Below are 27,544 nucleotides of genomic sequence, written 5' to 3'. Positions count from 1 at the left end.
GCCGGGGCGCATGCTGCTCGTGCTCCAGCTTTGCTCTCAGTCACTCACAGGGGGCTTTTCAACAACACAGCTGGTGGACGAGGCCGTGCTGCTGTAATGAGGCGTGAGAGGACCCCGTCACGGAGCATAGCCGTGCTGACCTGAGGAGCAAGAAGTGCTTACCAGCTGAGTGCTCCCCAGCTGTACGCCCCTTGAAATGTCTGGAGGAACAGACACAACATGCAAAGCCACATGCCTTTACGTGCCCGGGGAAGGCAGAGGTTTCACCTTGTTTCCCAGAGATCCGACATGAAGAAGGACCTGGATTTCCCCCTTGTTTCCCTCCCCAGTGGGTCCCCATGGTTTCTGGCTCCCTTCCCAGGGAGCAGCGCCAAAGGAGCTGGCGCAGGGCACCGCACCGGGCGTGTTTTGCTTTTGCAAATAGAAAAACAAAGCGAGGCACGACAAGGAAGAGGTGGCATGAGGTTTATTCACAGGGGCATGTGGTTTATTCACGGGGGCATGTGGTTTATTCACGGTGGGGTTTATGGCAGTCCTCTCACAAGGACTCTCAGCTTTTTCTGCCCCATCCCAGTCCTCCTGCAGCAGGAGGGGCTCACTGCTGGACCTACAAGGCTTCAGCCATCTCCTGGGGCAGAGAAAAAGGCTGGAAAGGAGCAAAAGGCCCCAGAGGGGTCGGCAGCAGCGGTTATTGCATTAAATTGCATGAAACGACATGAAAAAGGGAGCACCCCCAAAAACTACAACTCCCGGCGTGCCCCGCGGCGGGCGGCTGCCGTTGCGCCTGCGCGGCGGCTGGAAGCTTCCAGGCGGCGGGCGCGGTGCCTGCTGGGTAGAAGACGGGCAGTCGCCTCGGCGCCATTTTGTGGCGAAGGAGCGAGGGGCTGCGTGCGCGCGGCTGTGAGCGTGTGCTCGGCGCCCCGTGGTGGCGGACAGCGCCGTGAGGGGGCTTCGCGGATCGTGGCCGGCGCCATGGGCTCGGACAAGCGGTGAGTGCCGGGGGGAGGCGGCGGGGGGAGCGGGGAAGGGGTTGGGGGGGTGCGGTGGGGGGCAGCGGCGGTGGGGGGGGTGCTGCGGGCTCTGAGGCCGGCCCGGTGCCCCCCACAGCGTGAGCAGGACGGAGCGGAGCGGCCGCTACGGCTCCATTGTGGAGAGGGAGGATCGCGACGAGCGCGAGTCCCGCAGCCGGCGCAGGGACTCCGACTACAAGCGGTCCAGCGAGGAGCGCCGCGGAGATCGCTACGATGATTATCGCGACTACGATAGCCGGGACTACGACAGCCGAGACTACGACAGCCGTGACAGCCGAGACTGCCGCGACTACGACAGCCGCGACTATGATAGTCGCGACAGCCGGGACTGCAGAGATTACGATAGTCGCGACAGCCGGGACTGCAGGGACTACGACAGCCGAGACTGCCGAGACTACGACAGCCGCGACAGCCGCGACTACGACTGCCGGGACTACGACAGCCGGGATTGCCGCGACTACGATAGCCGCGACAGCCGAGACTACGATAGCCGGGACTATGACAGAGACTACGATAGCCGCGACTACGATAGCCCTGAGGTGAGTGGGGCGGGGAAGAGGGGCTGGGACGGGGCCACCCCTGCTGCAGACGGCCCTGGCAGCGGCCCCACAGCAGCAGGGGGGCCTGGGCCGAGCCCACCGGGACGAGGGAGCCCCAGGCACAGCCCCCGGGACTGGCAGGACCCCGGGCACAGCCGAGTGAGGGTCCCCGGGGCTTGGAGGGGCAAGCACGAGGGGCTGGGGTCGAGTTTGGGTCTGTGAGGCTGGGAAGGGAAGGTGGGTGTAGGTGGGAGCAGTGTCTGGCTTTAGCGGCGCTGTCAGAAAGCGCAGGGCTTAATTCTGGGCGCTGGCTTCTCAGAGGGAGCGGGAGCGCAGGAACAGTGATAAATCCGAAGATGGATACCACTCTGATGGTGACTATGGAGAGCACGACTACAGGAACGACATTAACGATGAGAAAGAAAGCAAGACCATCATGTTACGTGGCCTCCCCATCACGGTTACAGAGAACGATGTAAGTAGCTGGCAAGGGGCTTCTCCCTCACAGGGAAGTCCACAGCTTTGTGTCAGCAAGTCTGCGTGGCTGCTGCTGCCATTTTGTTAAAAGCTGCATCATGGTGGCCCCCTTCTAAACGTGCTGGGAGCGCTTCCATTTTGAATCCTGAAAGGATTCAAGCTGTCGCTGTTAAGTAACAGGTCATTTGAATGTTAAGCTGTTGAAAATTAACAGAACTGTCTCTGAATAGTCTATTTTCGTGCACACTTGGATGCTTCCCCTATAATTTCATTGATTTTAAGTTGTGTTCTCTTTTGCTTTTTCCGTTTAGTATATGGGAGAGTTTGTTTATAGATATTCCCCCCTCCCTCCCCAGTAGACTTGAGGGGAGAGGGGCAGCTGGAGAGGCGTTCCAGTTATTTTTGGTGTTATTATTGAAGCGAGAAGCTGTAAGCAGATGCAGAGCTCCTCAGCTAAGCACGGCCCTGCACAGAACTGCTTTGTGCGGGCACAGCTGTGCGAGTCATAAAATGGCTGCTGCGGAGCTGACGGAGGAAGTAGGAAAGAGCTTGGTACGTGGTCATCTAACTTTGGTAGGAGGACCTTGAAGGTGATTAGCTTTGCATTTGTGTTTTTTTTTTTTATCCCTCCCTCGGTGGAATATTTTTGTTACCGAGATACAAGCTGCTATCTGAAGGGGAAAAAAAACATAAAAGCTGAGCTGGATAATTTTTTTCAGGCAGACTCCCCTTCTGACTATTTTTGTGCATCAGTTGCTAACGTAGAGAATCCTTCTGCACCACTCGTGCAGTGGACTTTTTTTTTTTTTTGCATTTTTTATTATTATTTCTTTCTTTGCTAGTATTAAGTACTCTTTTTAATCACTGTGTACTTTTGTGGCTAAGGGCTGGATAAAGCATAGGCTTCTGCATCCAAGTGATGGAATCCAGTCAGGCGTTGCATGAAACACCTTATAATGATTTGTGTTCCTGAAGCATTAATGCCATAGTTTTACAGTTGTGGAAATAACTATATTATAATTTCTGGGAAAGCTGAACGTAACCTTAATTCTGAACTCATCCTTAAATTATGCTTCTTAGAACTACTGTTTTCTTTCCACTGAAGTTAGTATCTTATTGGTGCTTCTGAGTGTAGTTGTGCACATTTTTCAGCTTTTTCTACTTTTTTCATGAAGAGCTTCTTAAATTGGAGATCCTAGGTCAGTTCCACCTAGCACATGAACAGGCATCTTTAGATTGGTTTCGAGTTTGCTGAACAGCGTTGTTGTAGGTAATGTAGTTTGAGCTCTCTAAGAGCTGAAAAATCTTGCTTTGTCATCTCTTACATTTAAAAAAAAGTCAGTGCTTCTTTCTACTGTCTACCTCTCCACAATAATTTATCTAGCTTGTGGCACAACTTACAGATTTGTTGTGGCTGAGGAGCTGATGTCCCTTTAGCATGGTATTTGGCAATAAATCATAAATCTAGCTTATTTTCTGAAAAGCACAAGGAAAGCTGTTGGAGGACTACAACCATAGTTGGAGACTTAGGAATACAAATATCACGGAGCCTTGTAGTTCTGTGTTCCTGTTTACCTCTTCTAGGTGTTGAATGTATTTACATGTGCAGGGAGAGGGATGCTGGTGGCATTCTTTATTAAAAAATAAAAATAAAGCACAATATCTACCAAATTTCGTACAAGTAGCCTTGGGATACAAGATGATAGTGATTCAGATTCTGGATGATTCTGTGGGCTAAGTGAGGGTGGCCATTATTTTAGCGCTGCAAAGGACTACGTGGGTTCTCTGATGCTCGACAGTATCCTGTTAAGTTCTCCTTAATGGTTTTCGTTTTATCTAAGATGGTGTTCAGACTTTTATGTTTGTGTTCTCCTTGCATGTGTTGTAAGCGAGGTTGCTTTTGTATCTGTCTTAGCTGTCTGCCAAGATTTAAAACTTTAACTGTCTGATTAAAATCTCACGCAGATTCGGGAGCTTATTGAGTCCTTTGAAGGTCCTCAGCCTGCAGACGTGAGGCTGATGAAAAGAAAGACAGGTGAGAGCTCTTATCCAGTTTTTGACATCACCTTCCTCTTCCCCAGCCCAAAAGAGTATCCAGAATTATCCCCAAACTGCAAGCACGTGCAATCAATAAAAAAAAAAAAAAAAAGGTTTGCCATGGCTAAGGAATGTGGCTTTTTGGAAGACTTTAGATAGCTGGTCGTCATGTTAAAAAGAAGTCTGTCTACAGGGGTTTTTGTTAACAGGTATTGGTAAGTAATATTAGCATAAACCTGTTTAGTAGTATGTAGTCTGTTGCATGGTTACCTATAAACATCGATGCAAATCGAGTGAAATGTAGCCAGTTATGGGAGCTTGGTTCCTTGCCATGGCAAAATAACAAGCAGATCCCAGCTGTTGACGTCGCATTTGTAAAGCTGCTTTGTCATGAAGTAATGAAGCAGTTGGAGAGAGATTCGCCTGTTTTAAAGGAACTGACTAACACAAGTATCCCGTCTATATCTGAATGCTGTCTCTAGGTGTAAGCCGTGGTTTCGCCTTCGTGGAGTTTTATCACTTTCAAGATGCTACCAGCTGGATGGAAGCCAATCAGGTTGCTTCACTCACCAAGTCTAGATATTCCTGAAAATGGAAAAAGTCTGTACAGTTTAAAAAAAAAAAAAAAAAAAAAAAAGGAAAAAATAAAGGTGGACGGAGTGGTTTGTTCCATAACAGTGATTTAAAAGAATAAAAGCTTTGTATATATTAAAAATTATAACAGGTAATGTTAGGAGAGAAAATCAGCTATTTTGAGCACTTCCTCCTAAAACGTGCAATTGTACTAAATTACAGGGTGCCAATTTAATTGGCTTTTCAACATAGAGCATGTAGTCTGTAGAAAAGTCTAACCTGTTTCCACCTGGTATTTCCTTTGTTGCCAGAGAAGGCACCAGATCCCACAATCATTGCATTACATGGGTAGTAACCCTGAGCAAAATTCAGAAAAAATGGGGCACTTCATCAGAATGGTGCGTTCCTGGAGTTAAAGGAAGAGCAGTGGCTCTTCTAGAGGAAAAAGCATGATTATTCCAAATAAATCCAGTGGAAACTGAGTTCTCGTAAAAGTTATTCTGTGTATTTTGGCTTTTCTGGAGTATGACTTGATAAGGAGCCAAAATGCAAAGAGTCCTCTAGTTTCTTTTCCAGTGAGGTTTTCCTGTTGCACCATAAATATATTTGGATTTGCTCATTTTTGGGTATTTGTTGGTAATCTGTTTTAACAACAGATGTTAAATATGCTGAAGTGAGCGAAGTTTATTGAGCCACTTTTTTTACATCTGAATACTTGCTGTGAAGGCCTTTGGGCAGCACGAGGAATGGAATTAGGCTGTGTTGGTTTCACACGTAAAGGAGTGGCTTGTAACAGCTTTGCAAGCAGTTAGTGCCCTCAGATGGAAGCTGCTGTGTGCCCTGTGCTGGAATGGCCTTCCAGTGGCTTGTACCACGGGTAACTTCCCATTGTGTGGTTCAAGTTCTGTTCTGTGATGTGCTGCTCAGTTGGGTGGGTGCAGCGGAAAGACTCAGGTCAGGAAAGTAATGCTGAGCTTGTTTTCAGAAACGAGATAATTTTAATATATACAAAGCTGTATTGATGCATAATTTCTTGAAACAAATATTCAAATTCACTCCAGTAACCCAGCCACCCTAGTAGTAGGGAAAACATAGAATCTCCCCAGCAGCCCGGTTGCTGACTGTTAGATGAAAGAATGATGTATTGCAGCTGTGCCAGCAGCTTTGTTTCTATGTGTGCATATCCAGTGAGTGCTGGGCCCTCCAACCCTCCCTCCTGCCGGTAGGAGAAATGGCTTTGCCCTCTTTAGTTGTGCAGAATGTGAGAGCCTTATTCATGCTACATGCTAGACCTATCTGTCAGACCCTGTAACCAGAAAAGCCACTGGTCCTGACACCACTGTGTTACCTCTGCAATAAGCCAGCCTGCCATAAAAATAGTTCCTGTGTTAAAATGTCTGGGGGTTGGCCTCTAATGCACGTTTCCTCAGACACTTGCACCTGTTTGAAATGCTCTGATGTCCGGGCACTGAAAGGGCATTCTGCATACCCACACTTGGCAGAGTGTGAGGCTGAGACTTTTAAAATAACTCTAAATTCCTAATTCCTGTAAAGTGAGAGCTGAAAGCGTGATGAACTTTTCCTACCCCTGGAGAAGCTTCACTCTAGTTACCCATTTTGGAGAGTTCCTGCCTGAATGAAGAACACAAACCTCTCGTGCAGGCTTCCAATTGAACTGATGCTTTTGTCAAAGGAAACCACTCTGAGTTACATTTCAGTTGGTGGCACTTGTAATCCAGCCTCCGGGAGCTCTAAGCAGGGTCCCTTTGGGAGGAATTACTGTATTTGCAAAGGGACACTTCTGAAGAAAGTGCTTGGAAAAAGTAATCCAAATGTGGTTGTTTAAAGGTCTGGGGAATTTGGAGTAGGGGAAGAAGTGAAGCAGTCACCTAAGGACATGTTTAAAAAGTCGCTCAATACTATACCAGAAGCGAATAGAAACGGGGCAAAGAGACTCCTAAAAATGTGTTAATCCTGAACGCAGCAGGTTAGGACTTTGTCTCCTTCGAGACACTTCCTGGTTCCATGTCAGCGTTTAGTGTTTGGCAACTTTTTCAACACTCCCTGATTCCGTTTATCTTTGCTCCACATCCCATTCTCTTACTGCCCTCGTCCTCCTCTCTGCAGGATTGGATGGGCAGGGTGTAGGTGGCGGTGGTTGTCCTCCACATCCTCCCCATATGTTGTCCATTTAATTCAGGAGCACTGATTCCTCCGAAGGGTGCTCTGCCATGGGAAAATGAACATGTGTGCCTCGCTCCAGGAATAACTGAAACCCCTTTTTTTGCAGAAAAAGCTCGTGATTCAAGGGAAGCAGATTGCGATGCACTACAGCAACCCCAGGCCTAAATTTGAGGACTGGCTCTGCAACAAGGTACAGTGCACGTTTTTATTAGTTTCTCTTTGCTTCAGTTCCTTTCACCAGCTCAGTGATTTGAACGAAGCAGTGCTCATCCTGCTGGTCCCTGCAATTAAGGAGGAATACTAAAACACACGAACGAAAAGGTTTTGTCAACCTGATAGCAAAAAATAGATGGAGTGATGGCGGTGTTTAACCAGATGACACCTGGGTCTTGGGCCACAAGCTGAGGCTTGGGACTGTGGTGTACTTGCCATCTGCAGCGGATCACAGGCTGTACCAGGGAAGCTGCGTGGTGTTCCCATTAATGTGTGATTGATCCAGAGCAATCTTCCAAGAGTTGCTGAGTGTTCACAGCTGGGCTGGTAGAACAGCTGCCATCCTGAGGGAATTCTCCTGAGTCTGCTGCCTCTACTTAGAAAATCAATACTACTTCAGCCTTAGTTTGACCTTCAGCTCTTGCTGGTGGCTGTGTGCATGCTGTAGGACAGAAACAAGAAGGACACGGTCAGTTTTGCTTTAAACAAAGATCAGGCAGTGAATTATACTAGAACAGGAAGTCACTGGGTGAATTCCCTGTACCTCGGGTGACTGCTGGTCTAGTGTAGAATTGAGGGTCTGCTCCTACTGCTGTGCTCTTACTTGTTTGACCGCCCCTCTAAGTGGAGGTATTTATAGCAAGATCAAAACCAGTGTCCAAAGATCCAAAAACAGTGTTTCAACTGTGTAAATATAATTTGGTTTTTAGCCTGTGCTTTGGTTTAACATCATGTTCTTTATTCCATCTGGGACTGTAAGCTGACAATGCAGTTGAAGTAGCTAAATAATTCAGGATATTTTTACTGACGTGAACAATGGTAACTGGGGTGTTCTGAAAAGCAGCTGTGATACAGATGAGGACAGGTTTTGCTGTTCTTGATTACTCGAGGAGGTTCAGCTTTGTTGTTGCACTTGGTTTGAATGTCTTGTTTTTGGTGTTACACAGCAAATGTCACCATTGCTGCAAATGAACTAAATTCTTACTAGACCTCCTCTTGTTTCTCCTAGTGCTGCCTTTACAACTTCAGAAGGAGGCTAAAATGCTTCCGCTGCGGAGCGGACAAATTCGGTAAGTTGCATTCATCTCTGGAGATTGTGTTTGAATTTAGAGGAGTCTGCAGGTCCTAGGCTGTCCTGTGGAATGATGCGTTTGAGCAATTTAGCAATGTCATGACTAAAATTTCTCTTTCTTCCTGTGAAGATTCAGAACAGGAGGTACCACCTGGAGCAGCAGAAGCCGTTCAGTCTGTGGATTATTACTGTGACAGTAAGTTCTCTCTGATATACTGCATGAAGTGCCATGGGAAAGCACGCACAGAACTCCTTGTCGTACCTCAGACTGCCCTTTGGAACCCACTTTGAACTCTCCTGAGTGCGCAGTGCTCACCATGATTAGGTTGTTCCTGATTTGCAGACAGGAATGTGCAAATGTTGGCAAGTGCTTCTGCTCAGGAAGTTCTTTCCTTTCTTTGGGAGGGTATTGACAGCCCTCCCGTCTTCCCAGTGAAGCAAGTTCTTCCTGCCAACCCCCCAAACAGTGTACTCTTGAAATGGAAACACATTCGTGTCCAAAACTGCTGAGTTTTCTTTTTTTTTTTTCTTTGAAGAAGTTGAAGTACTCTGGAAAGCCTTTATGTGCACACCTAATGTCTTACTTTCTTTTTTCCTCAGCCATCATTCTCCGAAACATTGCTCCTCACACAGTAGTGGAATCCATCATGACTGCCTTGTCTCCGTATGCCTCTCTGGCAGTCAATAATATTCGTCTTATCAAAGACAAGCAGACTCAGCAGAATAGAGGCTTTGCATTTGTGCAGCTGTCTTCTGCCATGGTGAGGGCCTTGCTGGTGTATTGGAGAGAAACAGCTTGTGTTTCTGTAGCTGAAGCAGTTAGAGCTTTTGTGCTGTGGGCTGCCCTAGCTCCCTGAGGGTTAATAGATCATTAGACACAGAGAGAATGTGTCAAAGCCTTTCATCGTTAGCTGCTGCTTGGAAGAAAGGTGGGGGGATGTTGTGAACCCATGGGAAATGTCTTTCATAGCAGAGTGCTGTTCTGGATTGAAGGCTAGCTTCATATTTGGGTCACAAATAATGGTCTGGGGTCACTTTTGGATCACACAAAACAGCTGGAGCGTACAGCGTATGAGGAAGTGCATAGAATTGGGCTTCTGCACTGCGAAGGTGAAGGAGGGGGGGGATCTTGCTACTCTCTGCAGCATCCATAGGGAAAGCAGAGTAGGCAGCAGGCGTGGGGAGTTGGAGTGAGGTACAGGGAAAATGTCTTCACTAGGTGGGAAGTTGATGTGGGTCCGAGAGGGGTGCCAGAACCTCCATTGTTGGAGATGCTCAAATTGATGAGCGACGTGGCCTATTTGGACTTGATTTCAGCAGAGTTGAACAGTTTGATACAGGATGAAAGTGGGTAGCTGGTCTGATTCTGCTGGCCTGCTTTTTGGAGTAATTTGGGGCAAATAAATAGCCGCTTTCTAAAGCTGAGATTTTTAGGTGTCGAATATTCAGTGAAACTCATACTGTCTGTGCATGGGCTGTAGTGGGTCCCGTTTTACAGTATGAGAGGAGGTGGAGGTGTTTTTACAGCTTTAACGGGTTTTGGTGATGTATTTGTGAACAGGTGAAGCTTTGGGAACTTCTGAATCCTCCTGGATAACCTGCCTTTCATAATAATGAGTGTTTCTCGTTGTAGGATGCTTCTCAACTGTTGCAGATTTTACAAAGTCTTCAGCCACCATTAAAAATTGATGGCAAAACAATTGGTGTTGACTTTGCAAAGAGTGCCAGAAAGTGAGTTGCGGTAGCAGTTGATTTCTCCTCCCCCACCTCCATATTCCTTATTAACCATCTGTAGTTGTCACTGTGGCTTTTGCTAAGATTACTGTCACTCCAGAGTTTTTCTTCCCTTACGTGTTTCGTGTTGCATGGTCCTTTTCTTCCTCGTGTGTGAGAAGAGTAGACAGCAAGAAACACGGCTCCTGAATGTACCTCCAGCCTGCTGGAGCTGCCGTTGTAACTGCTTGCTTACACAGCACGGTGGTTTCACTGGAAAGTTAGCGACTGGTTACTGACTGTACAACGAGCCTGAAGTGCCCTTACCTGCCAAGCAGTTCTTTGGCTCATTCATTACAATCGGCATGTTTAAGAACTGCGAGGAAATCCACACATAAGGGCAGGCTCTAGCTCCTCATGTAGTAGCCGTGCTAGAAAAAAACAGTGCTTACTCAGGTGCGTGATCTTTGTGGTTTCAGAGACTTGCTTCTCCCCGATGGTAACAGGGTCAGCGCCTTCTCTGTGGCGAGCACAGCCATTGCTGCGGCACAGTGGTCGTCCACTCAGGTAAGGTTTGGAGACTGTTGCTCACAGTACTGTTTTCCTTCAAAATGAAAGTTGAGATCTGCTGTGGTAGTTAGGCTGGAGCCTAACCAGCGTTGAAATTCTGAAATGCAGTAACTTTTACCTTCACTGATTTAAAAATTATAATATCCTGTTTGAATTTTAGCCGCAGACTGGAGAAGGCAGCACCCTTGACTACAGCTACCTCCAGTCAGGACAGGATGGCTACACGCAGTATGCTCAGGTTAGTGGCAGCCCTTGCTCTCTAACTGGTAAGTTGGTACAGTTTGGGCATTTCCTCACCCTGTGTTGTCATTTTCCTTTGCAGTACTCCCAGGATTATCAGCAGTACTACCAAAATCAAGGAGGCGTGTTGGACTCTGATTCAGCTACCATATCAGGTAGTGCTTCCAACCCACGGGAGGCGCTGTTGGTGCTGATGGTTTGCAAGAGTGTTTTTTTTTACCTTAGGTTTTTTGTTAGTTGCCTGTTTGAAGGGAGATTGCCTCATACTGTTTGTCAGGGTGTGTGAATGAGTGCGTGTCACTAGAGGGGCATTGCCTGTTTGCTCAAGTGAGACCTCTAGTCTGTGAGATGAGAGTACAGCCTCTGTATCAGGCTATTGACAGAAAGCCTTGGACTCACGAGAACTGTGTAAACAGCTCTAGACAAATTCCCAGCACTGGCAGCTGTCGGAGGCCAGGAATCACTGGCTTGGAGAGCAAAACTTCCTCCCGAAAAGGAAACTATTCCTTGTCTGGGTAGAAAATGCCCACTGTGTATCTGTCTCCTTTTGAATGTTTATTGCCTTGTTTGGCTGCTGGAGCTGGAATTGGGAGCTGAAATTGTAAACAGAGTAATTTTAGCCCTAGGATGAAGTACTGTTTTACAAATGATCTGGCTTATCCACTACTGCTCTCTTTGTTGGCAGGAGCTCCGGTCACTACCACCACAGCTGCAGTTGTGTCCCAGAGTCCTCAGTTATATAATCAACAGACAAACTCACCTGACTCTCCGGTAATTACAGCACTCCTGGCTTTCAGTGCCGGGGCAGTACTTGCGTGGGGTATCTGGCTCAGCTGTGGCCTCTGCTCTTTTAAGTGGGTGTGGGTACAGCAGAGCTGTGAAGTGTCCACGGGTCAAGTTAGTCACAGCGCTCGTGTTTATAACAGTGTCATCTGCCGTTTCGTTTCTGTGATAGTTCTGTTCTTTGTTAAAGGCAAGTACTAAGTGTACTGACGAAGAGCTAGCTCTTGTGTGCGTAGTGTGGGTTGCTCATGCCTTGGCTCGCTGTCCCTGTTCTTCTGAACTTCAGTGGCCGATTTTTCTCATCAAGGTTACTTCTGTTCTTTTTTTTCCCCAGACACAAGCAGCACCAGCTACCACCAGCACTCAGGCACAAACGACTGCCCCCACTGGTGTCGTCCCTGGAACCAAGTATGGTAAGTTGTGAGGAATTTGCTGGCGGGGGCAGGTGTCTCCCTATCAGTCTCTCTTCTGTCTGTCAGGAGAGAGACTTTGCTTTGGCTGAGTGTGCCACCACTGTAAGGCTGTGGTGAAGATGTCCCCAAAGAGCTTCTGTACGGATCATACGAGTGCTTTGCAGACATGGCTACCCTCATAGCTGCTGCTAATCTCAGGTGCTGATCTGAATTTAACTGGAATGCCTGTGTCCCCCGCTCTGTTTTTTTGCAGCTGTCCCTGACACATCTACCTACCAATACGATGAATCTTCAGGATATTATTATGATCCTGTAACAGGGCTCTACTATGATCCTAACTCCCAGGTAAACACAACCTCTAACCACCTGTCTTAGCTGGTGATATCTGTTAGCTCAGTATGTGTTAGGGTATGAGTGAAACTGGTACTCTGAGGGGAACACAATGGCTGTAGTAGCAGATAACTCTCAGCAGGGGCTGTGATTGCACCTTCCTCTGGTTATAGTGCTTAATTCTTCTCAAGTTTTCTCCCAGTTTTGCCTGGGGAGGGTTATCACTTGTCACAGATACCATCAGTGAGCTATTCCGTTGTGAAGTATCCAGCAAAGTACACCCAGCTCTGGGCTTTGGTGGGTCCACTCTTAGGAGAGGCGATAAAGTTCTCCATCGTGCTGTTGTGCATAATGTTTATGTTTGGGGACAGAGGTTTCAGTCACTCTGTGCCTTTTGACTCCTGCGAAGGCCTGGGATGCTCTGGAAAGCTCCTCATTTGATGCGTTAGTCTGAATCAGACAGCTTTCTTGGGGTTCTCTCTTGGATGCTCAGGCTATATGAAGTGTGTAACTTGTGATCCTTTGTGTCTTTGTCAGTATTACTACAATGCCTTAACCCAGCAGTATCTTTACTGGGATGGCGAAAAGGAGACCTACATGCCTGCTGCAGAAGGTGTCACGTATCAGCAAACAGCGACCACAACCACCACCAAAGAAGTGAAGGAGAAGAAAGAGAAGCCTAAGAGTAAAACAGCTCAACAGGTAAAAGATGAAATGGGATCATAACTGGGCTGACATCTGTGGAGTGAGATTGTACTCTGCCTTTAGTGACAAAGGCAATCCTAGTTATTTGGTGAATGTGTACCAGCAGGTTGCAGGCATTGTGCAGGGCTGAAGAGAGGCGGAGTTGGCAAAGACTTGAGTGCAGAAATAACTACTGCATAAGAGAAACACATACAAAAGCATGCCAGGAGCAGTGGGAGTATAGCTGAGCTGTCGCTTCGAAGAGTGGGTTGGTAGAAGGGTTCATAGGGTGAAACAGGCAAACCGCAGTGTTTTTGAATGCTGTGTCCAGGGAAACAGCTGCACTACGTTCAGTGTAAAAAATAGTGGGTTGCTGTTTTCTGGAATGTGTGTGCAAGTGGAACGATCGAGTCAGTGTCGTAGGAGACGGGTATCCGTGAAGGGAACTGTCTGAGCAAACCACTCTGCACCCATTTCAGATCGCTAAAGACATGGAGCGCTGGGCAAAGAGTTTGAACAAGCAGAAGGAGAACTTCAAGAACAGTTTCCAGCCACTGAGCAACAGGGAGGAGGAACGGAAAGAATCAGCGGCTGCAGATGCAGGCTTTGCCCTCTTTGAGAAAAAGGTAAGGGAGGTGAGAAGTGTGTGGCAGAGCGTGGCGTGGCAGAGCTTAGTGCTCATTGCGTTCTTCTCTCATCTAGGGTGCTCTGTCTGAGAGACAGCAGATCTTGCCAGAGGTGATGAAAAATGGTGAAGATGAAAATCCATTGAAGGTGAGCATGAGATAGCAGCTGGATTGCTTTGTGGCTGGAAGTGGTGGGATTCCTGTATTCACAGAGATGATGGGCACATGTAAAACTCTCCTCAGAGGAGGACGGGCAGATGCCTGCTTTCCGACCTGCATTTCCATAGCATCCCCTGTAGAAAGCTGTGGTTGTTACAGGGATCCCCCATGCAAGTGCAGTAGGCTGGGAGGCTGAGAGATGCTGAGAGGAGTTGATTTCCTCTAGCCTCAAAGGCTCAGCTGACATTTTGAGGTTTCCAAAACCTCTGTATTCAGACCACTGTTTGGTAGTGGGACCAAGCTTTGCAGCCACTGTAGTTAGTGGTTCTTTTGAGCTGCATTTCGTCCTTTAGCATCCAGAAAGTGACGTTTCCTGCACAACAAACACATGTAACAGCCTTTGTGTTACCTTTTTGACTCTTAACTGCGATGACACTGTTGCACTCACATTAATGCTGTCGTTCTTCTCCAGCGTGGTCTTGTGGCTGCCTACAGTGGCGACAGTGATAATGATGAGGACTTACTGGAAAGAATGGAGAACGAGGAAGAGAAGCTGACTGACTGGAAGAAAATGGCTTGTCTGCTGTGTAGAAGGCAGTTCCCAAACAAAGATGCACTGATTAGGCACCAGCAGCTGTCTGACTTGCACAAGGTGAGTCCTGTGCTGTCAGGAAGGTAGTTGGTGGCTGTAATTCCTTGTAAACCAAGCGATGCTGCATGTTTGGAATGCTGTTTCTTGCTGCAAAAAATAATTGCAGGTGGATTGCTTTTCTCCTCAAAGTCAGCTACTTGCTTAAAAAGAGCTGCTGTGCAGCCTGCTTGCTGAGGTGTTCTGGATCTCATGTTGTTAACGTGAATCTCTTCTCGTTGCAGCAAAACATGGACATCTATAGGAGATCAAAGCTTTCAGAGCAGGAACTTGAAGCCTTGGAGCTGCGTGAGAGAGAGGTCAGTGTTGAACTGAACAGATGAGTGGCTAATGGAAAAGGGCTTGCACAGATAATGTTGAGCTCTCCTTATCCTGACTTGATGCTAATGAGATAAGCCCTGTAAGCCAACCCCTTCTCGGGTCGAGGTTCAGAGCTGTCCTGTGCAGTGGAGAGAGGCGTCTCCTGTACCACAGCTACTGCTTATCAGGAAGGGGCCTTCTCCTCCAGCTCAGAGGTGCTGTAGCAGTGCTGGGGCCGGTGACCTTCTGGTGGCAGTGAAACAGCTGAGGCTGCAGGCTGGGGAGCTGCTCCCCTTCTGCTTTCTGGTGGTGTTGGGCGGGCTGCAGCGCACAACTTTCTGTAAGAGCAGGCACCAAGCGTGCTCTGCAGCTTCTTCATATCAGTACTAAATATTTACACTAAATACTAATATTTATACTAAATACTAATACCGAGTGTAAGTACACATGTGTAAATAAGCAACTTTAAACCATTGCCAAATCTGGTTACCTCACTGCAGATGAAATACAGAGACAGAGCAGCTGAGAGGCGGGAGAAGTACGGCATTCCAGAGCCTCCCGAGCCGAAGCGCAAGAAGGTCTATGATGCTGGCACAGTGTATGTACCTGAAAGCTCCTCGCTGATTGCGTCAGCTGCTGAGAAGCAACGTAATTAACTGACCTCTTCTTCCTGCAGTAATTACGAGCAGCCCACCAAAGACGGCCTTGACAACAGTAACATTGGCAACAAGATGCTCCAGGCCATGGGCTGGAGGGAAGGGTCAGGCCTGGGAAGAAAATGCCAGGGCATTACTGCACCTATCGAGGTAAGCGGAGATGGACGTTTGGTGCATTTTTTCTATTCAGAAGCACTCGCTGCTGAGATCCCTGGAAGACACCGTGCTGGGGCAGGGTGAGAGTGGTGTTAAGGCTACAAATATGGGAATTTCTTCCCCAGCATCCAGTCTTATCTGGTGCTGGTCTGTAGCGAGATGCATCACGCTGGCTTGACAGAGCACTTCCCTCACTGCTCTGGCGAGCGGATTGTGCGTGGGAGGGCAGGCAGTCGGCCTCTCACCACAGAGCTGACCCTCGTCTGTTCCCTTGCAGGCCCAGGTGCGGATGAGAGGAGCTGGCCTGGGAGCCAAGGGCAGCTCGTACGGCGTCTCCACGGCGGATTCCTACAAAGATGCGGTGCGGAAAGCCATGTTCGCCCGCTTCACAGAGATGGAGTAGCGCGCTCTGGCTCGTGGGTCAACAGTAAACTTGTTAGCCAGAACTGACTGTTAAACTCTGTAGCCTCGGTGGCCTGGCTGTATTCTGGTTATGGGTTAGAGCTGACCATTTCATTCCCTGGGACTTTTTTCCCCTCTCAGCATGTTACACTTCCATGAGCAGACTGTCCAAACTGCCCCGACTTCATGCTGGAGAGCTCCTCGCTAGACCAAAGGGGATGCTGATCTTTCTACGGTCGTGTATATAGTGTAATGTATTTTGTGTTTGGAGCGTGTTGTCTGGATGCTGCTCCTGCCCTCCAGAGCAGGGCTGGGACGTGGTAGCTGTGGTTTCACACCGTCTCTGCTCTCCTTTTGTTGTATTGTCTGTTCGTTTTTTTTTTTTGAGAACTTTTCCTGTACATTTTGTATGATACATCTTTGTATAGACTTTTTGAAGACTTGGATTCTAGGTGCCAGTTTGGCTCATTTCCAAATGAAATACATCCAAAAGTGCTTCTCTTTCTGTTTCTCGGTGGGTGAATGAAGAATAAGCTGCCAACGCTCTTCGTCCTCTCTCTGATTCTGCTTCTTCCTTGACGAGGCTTCGTCCTGGGTTCTCCCTGCAGCGCTCTGCCTCCTTCCTTCCCCCCCTACGCTGTGCTGCACCTCGCCCCCGGTGTCTGCACAGCTCCAGCATGGGGGCTGGCTCAAGCCCCAGCTCTCCTTACTCTGGAACCGGGGCCAGAGCCTCCCTGTGCTCACGCAGCTCGCTCCAGGGCTGCCCCCAGGCTGTCCCTGTGAGGGGAGCCTTGCCCTGAGGCAGGGCAGTGGGCAGGCTGTTCTCCTGCCCTATTTATGAGCCCCTGCTGGATTTCTGGACAGCGTTTCTGTCCTTCAGCCTTGCCTGGGGCTTGTTGGGGCGTGGGCGTGGAGCTGCTGGAGGCCGGGTAACCGCAGCCCTCTCCTCTGACAGAGGTTATTTCTACAGCTGCTTAGTTAAGACAGCTCGAACAGCTCTCACCTTCCTCCTGCTGCTCACAGTTTAGCCTCTTGAGCCTGCTCCCATCACCCCTGTGTCTGCTGTGGCCACAATGAGCACAGAAAAGTGGGCTCAGCCCCAACCCCTGCTCCTGATGGTGGAGGAGCAGCTTTTGCCCCATGAGCTGTGGCTTCACAGCGCTGCCTGAGTCCTGCTGCCCGTGGCACTGCAGCACTCGGTGGCTGCTGCCCCTTTTTTGGGGTGGGGGTGGCTGCGCGTTGCTCTCTGCTGGGGCTGTGCTGTGCCAACGGGGCCGTGCCACCAGGTGGCAGACATGGCCCAGCCCTTGTGCCACGGGGACGGGACATGGCACCGGGCTGGGCCCCTGGTCCTGCCTCATCCTCTCCAGGTTTGGGTGGGAAGGGACAGGGCTGAGGTCCCCAGGTACCTTTGTCACCTACACGAGGAGTGGTGCCAGCCTCAGGGTTGAGCAGCCCTGGGGCTTCTCCCCTATCTGCCAAGGAAGCCGGGTGGCTGAAAACAATCCTGAAGGGCCAGCTGCGTGCCTCAGTTTCCCTGGGTGTCCTGGCACAGCCTCTCTCCCCTTCCTGCGTGTCCCAGCTGTGCCAAGTGCTTTGCTCTGGGCTCTTACGAGAGAAATTATTTCCCGGTGTGTGCACTCAGGGATCGATGAAGCTCCTTGCTGCAGCTCAGCGCCTTCCCCCATCCACCATCCATCCCCTGGTGCCTGCAGCAGGGGCACAGGGAGGTCCCGACCCCACGGCAAGGGGACAGATGCTCGCGGCAGCCTCCCCGAGCCCCCGTGGCAGGGGCAGAGCCCGTGTCCCCTCACCCCCTTGGGATGGGGGAGGCCAGTGTGCGGCCCCAACAGGACCCGGGGCTGCCAGCGCCTGCCAGCGCCCGCAGCTCCAATTTAGGCAGTGAAATGTGCCTGTGCGTGAGTGAATGCGCCGTGGCCCACTGCCTTCGGGGGGACCTGGTGTCCCTGCTTCCCTGGGGACCCGTCTCCGGGAGGAAAGCAGCCACGTGGGCTGGTGGGCGCGGTGGGAGCAGGCTTAGGGACGTGCCTGGCACCGCCTGCCCCATCCCGGAGCCAGGGGCCAGGCTGCTGCCCTGCGCTTGGGCCGTGTTTTGCAGCCTGCCGTTGTTTTTGGCCATCCTCTGTCATTCTTCCCGTGCCGAAGCACCCGGGTCCCCAGGGCTTTCCTCGGGCTCTGGAGCCCTTCTCAAACACCCTCATAAATGGGGCAGAAAGAGACTTGGCACTGCCTTAACGGGTCCCTGAAGGGCATCCCCCATGGGGCAGGACCCCGGGAGGAGAGGGGAGCCCTCGTGGCCCCTCGGCCTGATCCTGACCCCTCGCTGCCGGCTGGGGCTGTGCTGGTTTGCTCACCCCAGGCCCAGGGGGTCTTATCCCTGCTCCCCCTGCTCCGTGGGGGGACGTGCAGGAGCTGGGAGTGCAGAGAGGGCAATTCCTTTGGGAGAAAGGGATAAATCCACACCCCCCTTGCAGTACAAGCGGGGCAGCTCTGGGAGATGCCAGGGAACATCTCCCTCCTTGGGGCCCTTGTCCCCAAATGTCCCCCTGGGGCAGCATGGGACGAGGAAGGCCTCGATTACGCGGTGACAGCAGCACCCAGGAGCTCCCGCTGGGCTCTTCCCTCTGTCTCCTGCTGAGCTCCTGCCCTTGGGAAGCCGGCAGGGTCCAGCCCGGAGCTGCTGCACCCTGCTCATGGTCCCCTGGGGGTGACAGGGACATCGGGCTCAGGAGCGTTAACAGAGTGCTGGGGAAAGATTTGGGTGCCACATCCACGTGGGCAGAGCCCCGCTGGCACGGGGATCGTGTCCCCAACCCTATGGCCTCTGTTAGAGGAAGAGGAAGAGGAAGGACTGCCCTGGCCTTGGGCTCAACCAGGCTGCAGCTCCTTCCAGCTCTACACGCGCACAATTAAAGGTCACTCTCGCCTTGTTTTTAAGGTTCGTGATTTATTTTATTTTATTTATTTATTTTTTTTTTCTGGCTGGCGTTCAGAATTCCTAACGTTAACGCTCCCGAGCCCGCTGTGCCCCGGCTTTCCAGGAGGCCTTCTCGCGCCGCCAGCTCTTGCGCACTAATTGAGGCGAGGAGAGCAGCCAAGTGGCTTGCGCAGGCAGCCGCTCCCCGCGGCGCTCATCAATCACCGGCACAGCCACCCCGGGGCGCAGCTCGGCCCTGGCTCCCGGGGGGGGTTTGTGCCCAGCACCCTCGGAGCTCTCGGGGTGCATGCATATGCTCGTGCACCTACCCATGCAGTTGTGCACAAATGCACACGTGCGTGTGGCTGCCAGCACCTCACACGAGCATCCTTGCCCCCCTCCGAGGGCTTTTTGGGGTGGCGCAGGGCTCCCCTCCGTCCCTTTTTGCTGCTGCAGGGGGGTTACACGCAGCTGCGTCCCCTGCTCCTGCTGAACGTGGCTGAGGCGGTGTTGGGTTACGCCGGAGCGGGTTTTCCCTTCCCTGTGTCAATATTTTTTCACCCAAAAGCCCCACAGCCGCCCCCGCTGCGGCCCCGGAGGAGGGGCTGAGCCGCGGTGATCCCGGCCTCACGGGGAAGGGGCGCGGGCTGCGGGCTCAGAGGGGTTTGGGAAGGGGAATGGGCGCCAGGCGCTCGGCACAGGGTCGGGGAAAGTTCCCCAGGGCCACGGTCACCGCTGTGCTGCAGCCCCGGGGTCTCCCCGCAGCTTTCCCCGTGCCTCAGTTTCCCCATCTGGGGCCGGCAGGGGTAAGGTGGTGGCGTGCCGCTCTGCCCGCAAGGCCTGGGAATCGCCTGCCTCGGGTTCCCCCGCTCAGGCAGGAAAAAAAGCTGGTTTTAATCGACTTGCCATGTGCAGCAATGTGGATGCAATTTCCCGCCCAGGGGGTGGAGCGGGGGGGCTCCGGTGTTGCTGGAAGAAACTGAAAGCAGATGGGTGCTGGGATCCGCGGCCCTGCCGGCCTCAGGGCTCACCCGTCCCGGGCTCCATCCAGCACCAGGCTCCTCTGGGGGAGATGCTTCGAGATCCAGAGGCCAAAAAAGCGGTGTCCCCGGTGGAGAGCTCCAGCCAAAATCCCACTGCAGTGACCGGGAGCACCCGGAGCGCTCCTGCTGCTCCCTGCAGAGCTCTCCCCTGGAGGGCAATGCCCCATCCTTTCGTCTCCCCGGCTCCCCACCAGCCCTCGCCTACACTCGGGGTGCCCACGGGCACTCCTCTGCCAAACCCAGCGCAGCACCAGCCCCTCGGTGGGGCTGGGGGCTGGCAGGGGGGACCTGGGGGCGAGCGATTGACAGGCGAGGAAGGCGACAGCAGCGAGGGGCGGCGGTGCCGTGCCGGGGTCCCGTGGCTGGATGCGAATGCACAGCCGGGCCCTCTGCCAGGCGCGGGTGTGGGGAGAGACTTGGATGGGAGACGGCTCCGTGTCAGAAACGTTTTCACAGGGATTTGTCACCACCTACAAACGTTTTTTCTCCCACCCCCCCCCGCATCTCCCCGTAACAACCAGGGCCAAGGGGTGCATGCGCGGGCGTGTGGGCAGGGGAAGCAGCGGCTGGGTTGCGCTCCGGTTCCTTGGAGGAGCGACGGGGGGCTCGTTCCCCTCCTGGCACGGGGAGGGGGAAAACAGGGAGAACGTGCAGGGAAAAGCCAGGACAGGCTTTGGGCGTGGGGAACAGGGCGCCCCGAAACAGCCTGGGCTGCTCACCCCCCCCTCAGCCCCGCTGCCTGGGCTCCCCGTGGGGAGCGGCTGCGCTGGGAGCGCCTCCGGCATCATTAGCGCTCCTCCAGCCGGCACGGCGGTTCGAGCCCATTTGAAGTGCACTTGAAAAGGGTGGATTTGATGGGAGGAATGTGACGGGTTTTTGTTCTCTGCCTCTCGAGCCCCCCGGTTGAAGATGTGCGTAATGAAGAGCTGTGACTTTCACTCGGGTTATTTTGGGATGGACTACTTTTTTTTCCGAGCTGGTGGAAGACCATCAAAGCAGCGCTTTGAAAAATGTCCCAGTGTATAAATAACTCTGCTGAGAGCATAATAACGCGGGCTCCCGCGTGCGGCGCGCGGAGACGAGGCAGACGGCATCTGCCGCACCACGTTGCATTATAAAAAGGAATTATTCATCCCTTCCTCTAATTAACCAGGAACCGTGAACTTGCCATGGGGAGCCTGCAGAGGGTACCCCCCGAGGCCGGCCGGGGGCACGTCCTTGTCTCCCCGTTAGCCTGCGGACCCCGAGACCGACATCTTCTGGGGCTCGTGGCTCTTGCGTGGGGCCAAACACGTGGGGCATCCTGCGGCAGGATGAGACCTTTGTGGGGACCCTTCCCGGAGACCGACTTTGGGGTGCAGGCCACGGATAAGCGGCTCCTGGGGATGGTTTTGGGGAGCCACGGAGTGGGTGGGCGCAGCAAGGGGCTGAGACTGGTGCCAGGCCCAGGGGGGGGCAATGGGATCACCCCGGGGGGAAGCCCGCTGCAGCCCCCACCCCACGGCTGTGCCCTGGCAAGGACGTGCAGCCAGGACCTCCCGGCAGGGAGACTAATTTTAGGCACGCTCCGGAGGGGCTATTTTGGACCCTTTGCCTCTGCGTGAGTCACCTGCTATTTTTCTGCTCCGCTGGGGCTATTTCCGTGGCCAAGTGATTTACGTGCGCTCAGACAATGCTGCCCATGGTCATCTGGGGGCCGTGAGCCAAAACCATCACCCGGACACCCCCCCCGAGCAGGGGCTCCCTGCACCAGCTGCCTGTCGCGTGTTCCCCGTGGGCCTGGGTGGCCAAACCAGAGAGGGCTGGGGGGCATCTGGAGCCCATCCCACCTCCCTGCCACATCCTGGGACCGCTGCACGCCTCGGTTTGGAGCCCCGCGGTCCTTCCGAGCCCTTCCCGCAGCAGCAGCGGGGCTGGAGGTGGCGGGGGGCCGGGCGGCGAGGGGGTGGGCATCCCGCCCTCCACCCGCTCCCTCCCCAAAACCCGCCGCCTTGGAGCCCTGGAGGCAAAACCTGGGTGTTTCAGGGTTGTCACAGCAACGTGATGCACCTTTGCGGTTGCCACGGCAACCCCGGGGAGAAGTTTTTAAAATTCAGGCAAGGTAATTTCTCCTCACCGCTGCGATTTCGTTATCGCTCGGCTTGCCGCTCCCGGGGGACGCGGCGTCCTGCCTCGCTCCTCCGCCGGCAAGGTGGGATCTCAGAGATAACGAGCGCCAGCAGCAGCCGAGCTGGGGCTGGCGGGGGCTGAGAGGGGGGAGCAGGGTGCCCCGGTGCCGGGCCCGGCTTCGGCAACGTGTCCTGGTACCTAATGAGCACCCGGGGGGGCTGCGCACGCACCCTGGGCTTGAGGAGAGCTGGGGGGGCAGAAGGACGAGGGGACGCGGGCAGATGTCGGATGGGTGGGTGCCTGGTGGGCAGAGGGACCAGGAGAGCGGGTGGTGGGCCCTGAGTGACCCCCGGGGGTCGCCTCGGCAGGAGGTTGGGTTGTTGCCCCCCCCTTTCTCCCCATGGAGAGCCCGCAGGGTGCCTTCATCCTGCTGGTTCCTCTCCTGGTCTCTTGGACCCACGGCCAGGACCCAGAGGTAGGTCTTGGGCTGGCCACGGTGGTACCCACAGCCCGGTATCGGGGGTCCCCCCTGGTGCTTTTGGGGCGTCCCTGGGGAGGGGTTGGGAGGAGAGCGGGCACAGGCGCAGAGCTGCCTCTCCTCCTGCCCGCAGCACCCAGCGGGGCACGGCTGCTGGGGAGCACGTGGCCCCAGCCCATATGTTGTTTGTTGGGAAGAACGAACAAACTTAATTAGAAATGTGCCTGCCATGAGGTTATCGACTCGTTAAACACCCCGGTCCCCCCGATGGGAGCCAGCGGCTTCCGAACGAGCCCGTTGCCCCCCAGCAGGAGGCTGTGGTGCTGGCTGGGGGCTCCAGGAGGGTTTTGTGCTGCGCTCACCGGAGCCAAATGGGGACAGGAGCCAAAGGGCCGTGCCCCACCATTAGGTTCCAGAGTGAACGCTTACTTGGAAGGACTGAAGGATTCATCCCCCAGCCTCACGATGCCCGTAGCGATGGCCAATTTCCTGGCAGGGTCCGCAGGCACTTTGAGGGGGGAGCAGCCCACCCGGCTCCACTTTGCCCCCAGGACCAGGACGGGTCCTGCTGCAGGGGAAGGGCCAGGCGACCTTGTCGGTGGGGTGGAGGATGCATTGTGAACCTCATTGCACTCAGTGCTCGCTGCCATCTTCCTCGGGCATCTCCTGCTGCTGCTGGATCTCCTCCTGCTTCCTCCCGGCCCAGGAAGGACCCAGCCCAATGGGGGTCCTGGGGGTGGTGGGCACTGTGCACCGCCGATGTCCCCAGGAGGAGCTCTGCTGTCACCACCCCGCTGTCCAGGAGAAATGACAGCGACGATGCTCACCAGGAGACATTATTCCAGCCGAATTCACACAGCAGGGCCCCGACCTCCGTCCTGCCCCACGACAAAGGCCGCTCCTGGGTCTCCTGGGGCTGGCAGCTCCGGGCGAGGGCTGGCGGCGTGCGCGGGGGCTGCACCGCCAGCCTCCCCCTGGGATCCCCCCGGCTGTCACCAACCCCCCGCGGGGGCTGCTGTCAGCCTGGGGGGACAGGCAGGCAGCCTCTCGCCGCGGGTACCTGCTGCAGCGCTTCCCTTAATGATGATCTCGGCTCGCCTGGCCCCCCAATTAACTCCACCGCGCCGGCTCGTCAGGCTGCACTCCCGGAGGAGCGCCACAGCAGCGGGCCCGGCGTTTTTCCCCCGCAGCCACCGCTGGTCCTTACGGAGCCCGTGGGCGCCTGGAAGTTTGGAGGGGGGCGCGTGGCACTGGGTGCAGGGCTGCCATGGGGCCGGCAGGCAGCGCGGCCACGTCGCGCACATCGAGCTGCCCGCCCGCCTCCTGGCCTCCGTCCGGGAGGGCAGCAGGTGACGGGAAAGCGAGACCCGGCCTGGACGGAGATGAAAGGCGGCCTCGCAGCTGCGGACACCCGACGCCACCTGCCCCGGCGCGCGGGCGGGCCGGCAGCCGGGATGTCCTTGTCCCCACGCGCGCTGCGCCCCGGCCGTGCCGTGCCAGCAGCTCCCTGCCCGCCGGGGAGCCCCCTGCTCCCCACGCCCCGGCACAGAGCCCCCGGGGCCTCCTTACAGAGAGAGGACAGGGCCCGGATCTCCGTCCCACCACCCTCCTGCCCTGTGCCAGCAGATCCCCTGCGCCCTCACCCACCCGAGGGTGCTCACCGCCTGCAGCGGGCTCGCTCGCATGCCGTGCCCAGTCCCTAAGACCACCAGCCCAGGGAATTTGCTCATTTTTCCCATCCCGTTGTTCCTCCCAGGTCGTGCCCACTCTTCTCTTGTGCTGCCAGCGTGGTACCCAGCCCGCTGTCTGTCCGTCCATCCACCCCCAGCAGTGCACACCCCCCTGCCTCCCTCCAGCCAAGCCAGAGGACGCCTGGGGGACAGAGGGGCTCCGGGACACGGCCACTGGCCCTGCTGTCACCTGGAAGAGGTGACAAAACTTGTGCGAGCGTCCCCGCCCTGTGCCTCCCGGGGTCCCCACACGCTGTTTGAGGCTGGAAGGGGGGAAATTGCCTGTCACCAACCGCCCTGCCGCCTCGCCACCTCCCTCCCAGGGCGCCAATAAATCCCCTGCCCCACACCTGCGTGGTTATTGGCCTCCTCTCGCCCCGGGGAAGTCGTTCCTACTGTTTCCTTCCTGCCTCCGAGCCAGGTTTGCTGCCAAAACAGGTGTTTCCCCGGGGATGCTGCAGGCACCCCCGCTGCCGTGTCCCAGCCCGATGTCTCAGGGCCTGCCCTCAGCCTCGGGGGAGCTGCGGGAAGGCGCTGGGTCTTTGGGGGAAGAACCTGGGCTGGTTATTAACTGCCCCCACGAGGACTTCTCCCACCTCGACGGTGGGGGAAAAAAAAATGAAAAATTAAGCCAGAATCGGGGCTTGTGAGCTTCCTGCAAACCCGGCCAAGGCTCGGGGAGCTGGGGACGCAGCCGTGCCGTGCCTGGCGGGCTGTGTTTGCGCTCGCGGTGCTGGAGGCAGCTCTGCCTCCCCAGCACGTCTGCGGCAGCAGCAGCAGGGCTCAGGTGAGCTCTCCGCTCCCTTCCCCGTTTCATCTCCCCACCTGCTGTGGCTGTCTCCAGCTCCGCAGCCTCTCCCGGCACGGCTCGCCCCGGGCTGTTTTTCTCCTCCATCGGTTGCCGCAGTGCTCCCAGGGCTTGGGGCTGCCAGCACCCCCCTCTCCTGCTTCCTCGGCCTCTTGCCCCCCAGCCCGGCCGCCCACAGATTTGGGAGACCCACCGGGGTCTGGCCTGGTGACCCCCGTGTCCCCAAGGGATTTATCCCCCCTTGGAGGTGGGGTGGCTCGGGGCAAGCCCCCGGCCCCACACAGGGGATGGGAAGGGGGTCGGAGGTGCGGTGCCCCCTCCCCAACCCACTCCCTCCCTGGTGGGTTTCATCTTTTCAGCTGACAAAGACGGGGAGGGGGGGGAGGTTAGAAAATAGCGAGAGAAGAGGAACAAAGAGGAAAAAGGCTCCTTTTCAGCGGGGTTTGAAAATGGAAATCACCCTGCGGAGGAGGGGACGGGGGCTGGGGGCTTTCAAAGCATCCCCCCTGCCCTGGAAGGCAGGCGGAGAGCTCCCGGCCCCGTGTCCTTGGGGGACAGGGGGTGGCCGGGCAGGACAAGGGTTGCCTCACCCGGGACCCTCATCTGGGGCCCTGGGGGGGCTGCAGGGGCTCTGGGTCGGTGGTCGGGGGGGGCCAGATCCTGCACAGCCTCCGTGCTGGTTGCCACGGCGACCTGCCTCTGCCGGAGCATCGCCTCCACTGGGATGCGGTGCACGGTCAGGGAAGGGGCTGGGGGGCAGACAGGGGATGGGGAGCCAGGAGGGGCCTCCCCCCGGCCCCCCGTGACCCCAGCAGAGGCTCTGCACCGAGCCCGGGTGTCCTTTCACCACCTCGGGAGGATGCCGAGTCCCGCAGCCCAAATTCAGGACCGAGGAGCCCTCGGCTGCCACGAGTCCCCTGGAGGTGGGCACCAAGGGGTCCTGGTGGCAGCAGCTGGCAGAGGGCACTGCCAAATCTCATGGACAACGCCGAGGGCCAGCACAGCTTTGGGGTCGGGTGGCCGTCCCTGAGCACACCCCCAGCGCCACCATTTGCTGCTGTTTTTTTTTCCTCCCCACGCTCTTACCCAGCTCCCGGCCAAACTTCCCTTGCTTGGACCCACGTGCACCGAGGTGTCCCAGTTTCTTCCAGCCCTTGAGCTGTTCCTGCTGCCACTCGCGTGTCCTCTCCAGCTCCTCGGCGCCCGCCGATGCCCACGGCTGTGCCACTGACCCACTTACATGGCACGTCGGTGTCTCGGAGCTGCTGCATCCCCAAAAGCTGGCCAGCGCTTTTGGGCAATGCGCTATTTTCTCCGGGGAAGGGACCCTGTGGCTACAGGGATGGACACAGCTGCCCCAAACTGCAGCTGGGGCGTCCCACCCGTGTCCCCAGCCTGGGCAGGGCTCCAGCTGTGCCCCAAGCCTTCAGCTCGCTGCTCACCTTGCCAGGATCAGCTCCTGCCCCTGCAGGAGGCTATCGATCCGCCCGGAGCGTCTCCATTACCCGCTCTCTGAATGTGCTCAGCTCCCAAGCTGGGCTCAGCATCGATCTGCTGGGGGGAGAGCCGCTGCCTTTCATGCTCTTGCTGCCTCCAGTTCCTGGAAAAGCCCAGCTGGGCCGTCCTCTCGCTGCTCCCCCGAGCTTCTCCTCCTCCTGCTGCACCAGCCAGCAGCCACGGCAGCACCCAGCCCTGCAGGAGATGCCGCAGAGCCCAGCGCTTGGGGCAGGAGCCACGAGGCCGTGCCCAGCAGTGGGACTGAAGGCAGTTGAACCATTTCTCTCCTGCCTCCATCTCCTCATGGGCCAAACGAGACCCGCTGGGGGCATCCCCACCCGTGGGGGCCACATCTTCCCTGCTGCGTGGGAGCCGTGGCCCCATATTCCCGGGTTTTGGGACGGGCTCCGTGCTCTCCAGCAGGGCGGATGGCTCCCGGGCCATCTTGGTGGTTCATAGCCCAACCCCCTGGGGACACCCGCCCGGCGCAGCCCCCCGCCGCTTTTCCCAGCTCATCACCCCGCCAGGCAGAGGAGACGACATCCTCGCCCCTGCCAAGACAAACACGGCGCCGTCCAAACACGCCGGGCTTGGCAAGCCCCGCGCCTCGGCCATCCATCACGGCAGCCCGCTGGGGTGCACGGGGCAAAGCCTTCCCCTGGCATCGCAGCCTCGGGGTTCGGGGGGGGGGCTCAGCACCCCAAATATGCAGGGTGAGGGGTGGGCACGCTCTGCTTCTCTCTCTTCTTGGGGTCTTGCCCAACTGTGGGGTGCCGGGGGGGTGAGGGTTTGGTCCCCAGCCCCTTGGTGTGCAGGGGGGACCCCGGGAGAAATATCTCGGCTGCTGGCTTGTCCCCAGGCAGAAAGTTGGCCGGAGCCACCTCCAGGCTCTTAGAATAATAAAACCCTATTTAAGAAAGCATTTGACACCCTTGCTGTAGAGGCAAAGGCCCAAATATCCCAAACATGCATGAGGGATGGGGTCATGGGGGGGTGTCCAGCAAGGAACCAGAGTGACCGGGGAGGAGAGGGAGGGGATGGGGATGGGATGGGATGGGATGGGATGGGGATGGGGATGGGGATGGGGATGGGGATGGGATGGGATGGGGATGGGGATGGGGATGGGATGGGGAT

The 27,544-nt window shown here is 55.0% G+C and overlaps 1 protein-coding gene across 1 annotated transcript; it reads left to right on the top strand.

Moving 5' to 3' along the window:
- The first annotated feature begins 846 nt into the window (after positions 1–846).
- Positions 847–16,348, top strand: RBM5 (RNA binding motif protein 5). The gene is made up of 24 exons (XM_084292992.1): positions 847–989; positions 1,108–1,570; positions 1,890–2,045; positions 4,013–4,082; positions 4,567–4,640; positions 6,948–7,031; positions 8,064–8,124; positions 8,257–8,322; positions 8,727–8,887; positions 9,760–9,857; positions 10,319–10,406; positions 10,570–10,647; positions 10,732–10,804; positions 11,335–11,420; positions 11,767–11,845; positions 12,099–12,190; positions 12,713–12,877; positions 13,339–13,485; positions 13,562–13,633; positions 14,117–14,296; positions 14,518–14,592; positions 15,094–15,191; positions 15,270–15,399; positions 15,683–16,348. The coding sequence occupies exons 1-24, from the start codon at positions 973–975 to the stop codon at positions 15,806–15,808; spliced, it is 2,739 nt and encodes a 912-aa protein (XP_084149118.1). The 5' UTR covers positions 847–972; the 3' UTR covers positions 15,809–16,348.
- The last annotated feature ends 11,196 nt before the right edge of the window (positions 16,349–27,544 follow it).

This window comes from Netta rufina (assembly GCF_964035555.1).
Source record: "Netta rufina genome assembly, chromosome: 10".
NCBI classification, from domain to species: Eukaryota; Metazoa; Chordata; class Aves; order Anseriformes; family Anatidae; genus Netta; species Netta rufina.
Note: the sequence above shows the minus strand (reverse complement) of the source record. Positions and strands in the feature narration are given on the sequence as shown.

Coding starts and splice junctions, on each gene's coding strand:
- RBM5 (XM_084292992.1), top strand. Junction 11,421..11,766: donor CAAACTCACCTGACTCTCCG/GTAATTACAGCA, acceptor TTTTTTCCCCAG/ACACAAGCAGCACCAGCTAC. Junction 14,593..15,093: donor TGGAGCTGCGTGAGAGAGAG/GTCAGTGTTGAA, acceptor ACCTCACTGCAG/ATGAAATACAGAGACAGAGC.